We start from the raw sequence: 8,057 nt of genomic DNA, 5'->3' as shown, positions 1-8,057 counted from the left end.
CTCCTTTACCTCGTGTTGGTTTGCTGGAGACTGCCCACTGCGCAACAACGTTCCAACATCAGAAGGAGTGGAGCTCGGTATTGAATCATCCATGTTGAACTTCTGAAGTAAACAACTAATGCATCTTTACCGGCCTATTAAGATTTCTTTTGTAGAAATGCTTTTTTCAATTTCAAACATTGATCCCAGTGCTTTCAAAACATTGCCTATTATTTTTAGAAACTTATAAATAAGCAAGGTATTATCCACATAAAGTGCCAGGTAAACATCAGTGTCATCTGTTAAAGCATGGAAAACACATCTGTCTGGATTCAGCTGCACAAAGAGAAACATTCTCAGAAACTGTACAAATTTTTGAATCCAACAATGTGGTGATTATTTGAGTCCATATAGAAACTTATTCAGTTTCTAAACATTATTTGAGCCTTCTACAACAAATTTTTTTGGCTGATCTACGTAAACTTCTTCTTTCAAATCCCCATTCAGGAATGCAGACTTAACATCAAACTGTCTAATTTCCATATCCCATGAAACTAATATGACTAATAAAACTCTGATTGAATAATATCGGACCACAGGAGAGAATGTCTCTTCGTTATCAATGCCTTCTCGCTGTGAATAACCTTTTGCACGTAATTTAGCTTTAAAGAGGTCAATTTTTTCCTCAGAATTCTGCTTCACACGATAGACCCATTTACATCCAAGTGATTTGCAGTTGTGTGGGAATGGTACTAGATCCCAAGTTTGGTTCTTCTTCAAGGGTGACATTTTATTTTCGGTTACTTGTTTCCACTTTCTTAAGGTTGGGGTTCAAAGATAATGGCAGAACAAGCTAAATCTGGGTACTGAAAACGAGCAGGTGATCGCAGATTAAACCGATCTCGCAGAGTGATCCTTTGATTTGTTCACCAGTAACATCCTCTTCAGATTCCCCTTGAACATCTTTTTGATTTTCTTTCATTTGTTCACCAGTATCATCCTCTTCAGATTCTTCTCGAACATATTTCTGATTTTCTTTCATTTGTTCACCATTATTATTCTCTTCAGATTCCTCTTGAACGTCTTCTGCAGCATGGTCTCCCAGGCAAGTACATGCACACTCAACAATGGACCTGTTTTCTCGTTCAATTCGATCATTCTGTTGTGGTGTACAGGGACTTGTTTCCTCATTTATTATACCATTTTGCTCGAAATAATATTCAAATAGCTTATTTATGAATTCGGTTCCATTGTAACTTCTCGGAACTTTGATTTTGTTTCCAGTTTGTCTCTCAGTCAGTCTCTGAAATTCGAAAAACACAGGGAAAGTATCCTGATTACTTCTAAGAAAATACACGAACCTGTTGGAGTGCAATCATCCTTGAAAACTATATACAAATGTGCATTTCCAAGAGATGGTTTTCTCATTCATCCACTCAAATCTACATTAATAAATTCGCCAGGATCCTCCGATCTTGATTTCAAATTTTAATTTAAAAAATTTCTTTTCATTTTGCCGTACTGACACGGTTCACAATGAAGATGTTCAACTTTCTCCATATTGAAATGAGGAGTTAAGTTCAGATCAGCCATATTCTTGAGACCACTGAAATGAATGTGCACAAGTCGCTCATGCCAGATGATGGTGGAATTCAGGGAAGTAGGATTTGCCTGTACTACATCTGGACATTTAAATAACATTTGAAAAGACTGATTGTCCATCTTAGTTCCTGCTAGAATGAGACATGAACAGCGAACTTGTCATCAAAAATAACTTTAATTCCTCTTTCTGTGGCTGCTCCCACTGAATGTAAATTTTTCTTCTGCTTAGGAATAGGTAATATGTTTCCCAAAGTGAGAGGTTTTAACATTTGCCTTCAACTAATGACATACTTCACTTGATCCAATGCTTTCTGACTTGACGATCGACAGTGTTACGCCATATGAAAAATGGTTTCGGAAACCTTCTCTAGGATATTAGGAAGTTTGGATCAGCAGCATCCATACACATTTCCGATATACTTAGATCAAAATGGGATAGTAAATCAAAGAAATTGATCATAGTTGGATATAATGGGTATAGTACCTATTATCACCTCTACAATCCCTAGTCAAAGAAAATTACAATCTCCTGCAATGTCTCTTTCAATGAAGAATGCTAATGCTTGTGCCAAGTACGGAACTAATACAGTTTTTTAATTGTTTTTGCTTTTCCTTCAATAATCTTAGTCACATTATAGAAGGTTTGTTGATCTTCAGCACACGAGTCCCAGGCAGTTGCAAACTTTGCTGGCAGACTTCTCAAAATTTTAGCCAATTTGTCAACTACTGTAACAGGTTCCCCAATATCAGCTAATGCTTGTACCAAGGACTCAACTAATATAGTTTTTTAATTGAGTGATTGAGTCTGTTGATGACATACTGTAACCAAACATTTCTGCTTGAAGGCCATTTTATTAAATCAGAACATTTTTAAAACTTTAAATTCAGTGCATTAATGCGATTTTAGTAAATAAGTGTTGTAAGAGATTCCTTTCATATAGTGCTCATTAAAAAAAGTCATGTGTTATTGTATTCCTGACATGTTCTACATCCTGGAGGACCTCCTGACTACAGATCGATTGGAATGAACGTAAATCTAATCTAATCTAACTGCGGAGCGCTGTTCATGAATAGTCTTTAGACTGGCTCACATTTCCACTGCATTTGTGCATGTCATATCATATTGCAGTCAGTCACATTCCATCGCAGTAGATAGAATGAGGATCGCCTTCGCATTTAAGTCGTCCCAAGCGGTTTGACTTTCACCAGCTTCGACAAATAGAGCACTTTTTCGGCACAAAAAATAATTTGCAACTTACACTTTCACAGCTGAAAATTTTTACCGGCAAATTTCTGGATACTGTACATTTTCAGTTTATCCATCTTTGTGTAGGCTGAATGTAAGTCAAACTTATTCTCAGTTCAAAACGAAAATGAATGTTTTCCACAATAGACCAGTGAAACATGACGGTTCCAGAACTTGAACCGCATGGTTCACGTGAATAAAATTACGGTCAATGGCACTGAGTTCACAGAACAGAAACAGATACCATATGTATGTGTTTGCCTGGGCTTAATGTCTTTAATTATGTTTCGCAGAATACCACAGAGGGAACTGCGGTAAATTGGAGTAAAAATAACTTATTGCTCCTTTCTTTATTGAAACCAAAAGTTACATCGTAACCGTAACAACAAAACAAAAAACAAAGAAATAATTTTGTCATATCAAGGAACACGGCCGCACACAGAATGAACATAGATATCTGGCGCACTCACATCATGAAAATTGAAAGCGCTAAAAAATATCTCAGTACAGCTGCTGTCAACAAAGAGCTTACAATGATATGCACATACATAACACGCTAAAAAACCATTTCCCCATGGCCACAAATATAAAAGATGATGTCAAATTGCTGTTGTGTTTTAAATGTAAGATCCAAAAAGTCCTTTTTAATGTTACTATACTGTCGCTTAATTCTAGGGACTATTCATTATGTTCCTTCAATGTAAATAGCAAGAGGTGGTGAGATGTCTGGTTTGACAAACAACCCTGCCTCTGATTACCTGTTTTGGCACATTCATTCCAGCTGTTTGTGTATCCAGAGGCAGTTACTCAAATGACTATCTAAAAAACAAAATACGGAAAGCAGGAAAATATGCACAGAGTGAACACAACTTCCTTTTAAGTAACTGTTTTAAACGTTTTGTAGTAGAATGCGGATTTGTGTTATATTGTATCAAATTGGTATATACTTCCCTTTACACTGTTTCATCATCACAGTCTGAAAAAGGAACAGCTAAAAATTAGAATCTGACGTATGAGAACAAGGTACGGGATCACTTGAACATAGGTTTATATGACTTTACTTCAGCTGAACTGGAAGTAGTAATTTTACTAACTGTCTATGTTTTACACTAGTTTGAATTATCTGAATTTCTTCCGCTGAAAACCTTATGAACACAATGAATCTTTTAGTACACTGTGGCACAACGTGTGACTTCGAACAATCTTAGGTACAGTTTCACACACGTCGGTAAAGCTTTTAATTACATATTTTGCAAACCAGTCATTTCTCTTACAAATATCTTGTTCTCACTTCCGTATTCTTTCATTGCGATATTTCCCAGACTAAGGTTTTTGTTGGTTTAATTAAATAATATGGAAGATTGGGGAATATTCTTGAAATCGCAGTTTGAGGTAAATTTCGTCGAGTTATTGGACTCTCTGCCCATTTACTTGCAAATCTTGAAAAATATTAATAATTATTAATGCCTTCTTCTTTAAAATCTTTCACTGACGCTACGGAATCTCTTAGAAATTATTCGGCTTCTTCCCCCAATTGCTTCCATCGTGTCTGTATCGGAAAACCGCAGTGTAGCTGCCATCACTTTTGTAACAACAACTATTCGCACATACTGTGTCAATGTATTTGGATGGCACTTGAAATATGTTATGTGATTAATAATAATACCATAAGTTGCACACAAACATCTACTAACATCTTTTAATAGCGTAGTGGTTCTATAATACAAATTAGAAGGAAAACTCGCCTTCACATGCAGATCGGCGGTTTATTACGTCCACGGGGATATTTTAGCAAGCGACGCACATCTTACAATTAAAGTAAAAACGATCACAATTCGTATTTCCCTCACCGCAGTACTGTATCGGTAGTACGTCTCCGCAGCGTTGCCACTTGTCTCGACTTGTGTAAAGTCGATTGTAGGTGTAAGGTCGGCCAGTACGATCGTGCGATATCTCGAAACTAACTCTTCTCCATGCAGAGATGCTATATTCAATGGATTGTAGTTCGCCGAGGTGCGGCTAGGGGGCATTCTGCGTTGTGTCGTTGGTTTGCTTACAAGCTAGCATTCGCCAATCAGAACGCCGAGAGTGCACTGAGGATAATGATTGGAAGACCTAGTGTGTGTAGTCGTAGAGGTGGTGAGTTTCGATCGAGTGGTCTGTGAAGCTGGACGACAGCGGCGATTTAAACGATTGCGAATCAGCATTTTCATACGGACTAAACCGAATCTTTTTGAAATTTATTGTACTATCTATATATTCAGTTAATATAATTTTGGTGGAATGCGAGTAAATGTGTTTGGTGAAGTTCTGTTTGTACACAGTTGTCATCGTCATACAGTACTCTCATACTCATAATGTACATGAAAACAGTGCTCGAATATATGTCAGTTGACAACACAGTGTCAGAGTAATTTGTATAGCGAAAGAAAGAGGCAGTGAGCGCAAAGCAGATCAAAATGGAAGGAAACATTGAAAGAGAATGCAGCGCTTTGGGAGGACTATTTCAACAGATAATCAACGATATGAAGGTAAATAAAACTATCAAACATTATTTTCTATCTAAAAACCTTAATTTTGGAGTTCAGTTTTTAGAAACTGAACTGGGTTTAATGTAGGTGCTTGTTTTGATTTTGCCAGCTTTTTGCTTTTAGCACACAGGCGATTTAAATACTAGTGGGCATAGTTACTGTGTGTGTGTGTGTGTGTGTGTGTGTGTGTGTGTGTGTGTGTGTTTTCAGATGTTGTAAACCTAGATGGCAGTTGTCAGAGGAACGTATTTGGTATTTAGAATTACTTCAGTGAAGTTGATGCGCTTATTAAATTGAACATGAAAATGGCTGTTACTGCGTTAAGTGGTAAATCTTTTTTATGCTTGTTACTATGATAGTTTGCAGCCTAGAGATTTACTTAGATTGTTGGAAAGTATGTTCGCTACAATGCGCAGCAGACTTGTACATAGAGTACTCTGAGCTTTGTTTGTTAATGGCGTGGCGTTAAGATTTATCGATCGCATCTTTGAAGGATACAAATTGGTGGATGACTTTCAAAGCTCAGCCGGAGTGCTCAAGCAGGCCCTTACGTCTGTATTGGCCCAGTTTGCGAATTTTGTTTACAGCCACCCACTCTTTCAGTGGGACTGGCATTTATTAAACTGAGCTGCAGTGCTCTGGACTTAATCTGCATGTTGGAACACTGTTTACGTCAAATACGTGGTCAGTCAGAACTGCTGGATTTGTTGCCGAATATGTAACAGGCACATACTGATGGGTAGATGTGATGTTGCCGAATATGTATATTTTAAAGTCGCACATTGTTGAAGTTGCCACGGCCGCCCGTGTTTAAAAGGCATTCATGTCGTCTTAAAAGGACTGACATACTAAAAATATCTGACGTGCGGCAAGTGATTATCGGTGCACACTCCTGCGATACTTTCTACCTTTCGAAATGCATTCAAATTTTACAACTATCTCTTATTTTTGTAATTACTAGCCTCTAAATGTGCAACTGTGTAAGCTACAGAACTGTATAGCGTGCATTTGGTACGCGCTTCTGGCAGCATATTAAAATATTGCGAAATGAGAATTCATTTTAAATTTTAAGTGTGTGTGAAAAATTTGTGCGATTGCTGTATTTTGATACTGTTTGGCTGTCTGCTTAGACATGCAGCGTAGAATCAATCTGACTGACTTAATTATTTCAGGCTTGAAAGTTTTGATCAGCAATGACCGTGACTTTTGCAGATTTGCAAGTTTCCCAGATCAATCACTTCCAGTTAGATTTTGTCCAAATAGGCTATGCAGGAGCCTAGATTTTCCTTAGATTACATATACGACTTGCTATTCATTGTGAACTCAATGCATTCTCATTGCAATAAACGTAGAGCGCCAAGGGTGCAGCCATTCTGATTACACCGAACTGTGTTGCAAAGCATCAAATAGACAATTTGATTTTTGTGTATGCATTTGGTTGCCGAGGTAGTAAGTGTTGCGCTTGTTCCAAATTTTTTCCTGTAGAATTTACTCTGAGGCGAAAAATTTCGTCGCAGAAAGTAAGAGGGATGTCTGCCTGTAGATGATTCTGCTTGCCTCCCAATTACACATGTCACTTGCTGTCGAACCTGTTCAAGCAACCATGTTAATTAACAAACTTCGAAATGTTATAGTTCTCCAATTATTCATTGTAGAGCAGCAAAAGCTGAAGAGAGAAATGGAAAACGGCGTTGTTCATTAGGAAAAGGATATCAATGTTTGACCGGTTGACAACGGAGTCTTTGGAGACGGTCAAGCTCGGGTGACAATGGAAATCGTCTGTGCCCTTTCAAAGACTGCGTATTTGAGGTGTACATGAAGAGTTGGAAGATGCAGTTTACTCAAAATTGAGTTTCCAAACTTCGGATCTTCCATTCTAAGATCGAGCCCATAATTGGAAAGGATACTGTAAGCGTACTTCATGGGTAAGAGAAAAAGTGGAAAGGACTGTAGGTACGGTTGAAGAGTTAGATTCTTGATCTCAGTGGAAAATAGGCATAGAACCGACCACATGCACCGTCTTAACGTCCTTTATAAATGCTATTCAGGTGCTCTGCCTTGAGTGAAGCAGTATTTTTCTATTTCATGGAATGGGTTTGTTTTTTATTTACTACACATTTTGGCTTGATGTTCGACTTGTCATTTTAATACGGCAATAAGGCATCATTGAAGGTTAGCGTCCAAGGCGTGTGTTTTCCAACAGGTCTAGTCTAATTCCAAAACTAAAAATTCATCCAGTTTATCAAGAGTCTCTGTCCACACATCATTCCCCCTTAAATCAGCACACGATTATGCCCTTCCGCATTTGTGTATTCTCAACTTGTCCGGCCGGAAAATGGTCTGCGCCCTTCTGTTGGGCGTATAAAACCCAGTAACGTGTGAGGATACTATTCTCCGTCAAATATCATGGCCATAAGACTTCCCATTCACGGTGCAGGTTATGAATTATGGACTAGTTTTCCTCTGCCTACGCTTGGGCCATTTGGAAGCCACATCCCAATTTAAATTCTCAATCCTTTGTCGTTCTCCTTTTATGGAACAATTTCATTTTAAGTTTTCCGCAAGAAATCACTTTCAATTACTTTTTACGTTATTACTTTCCAAGTCTTGACCAGCTTCTTGGATCTAGGTAACTGTTAATTTCTTTGAGCTAAGATGTGTGAACATCTACTTCGTGTATCTACTGTCATCCATTCTGT

The 8,057-nt window shown here is 37.9% G+C and overlaps 1 protein-coding gene across 4 annotated transcripts in view; it reads left to right on the top strand.

Moving 5' to 3' along the window:
* Positions 1-4,827: 4,827 nt before the first annotated feature.
* The window catches only part of LOC126271991 (protein MTSS 2), a 310,108-nt gene continuing 306,878 nt past the window's right edge, over positions 4,828-8,057 (top strand). The window contains exon 1 of one of the 4 annotated variants that reach the window (XM_049974469.1): positions 4,828-5,358. In XM_049974469.1, coding sequence (XP_049830426.1) covers positions 5,287-5,358 — 72 coding nt within the window. In that variant the 5' untranslated portion in view covers positions 4,828-5,286. The remainder of the gene's footprint in view (positions 5,359-8,057) is intronic. The other 3 variants (XM_049974470.1, XM_049974472.1, XM_049974471.1) reach the window with 3 other exon arrangements.

This window comes from Schistocerca gregaria, chromosome 5 (assembly GCF_023897955.1).
Source record: "Schistocerca gregaria isolate iqSchGreg1 chromosome 5, iqSchGreg1.2, whole genome shotgun sequence".
Taxonomy (NCBI): domain Eukaryota; kingdom Metazoa; phylum Arthropoda; class Insecta; order Orthoptera; family Acrididae; genus Schistocerca; species Schistocerca gregaria.
This window is presented reverse-complemented; position numbering and strand designations above follow the sequence as displayed.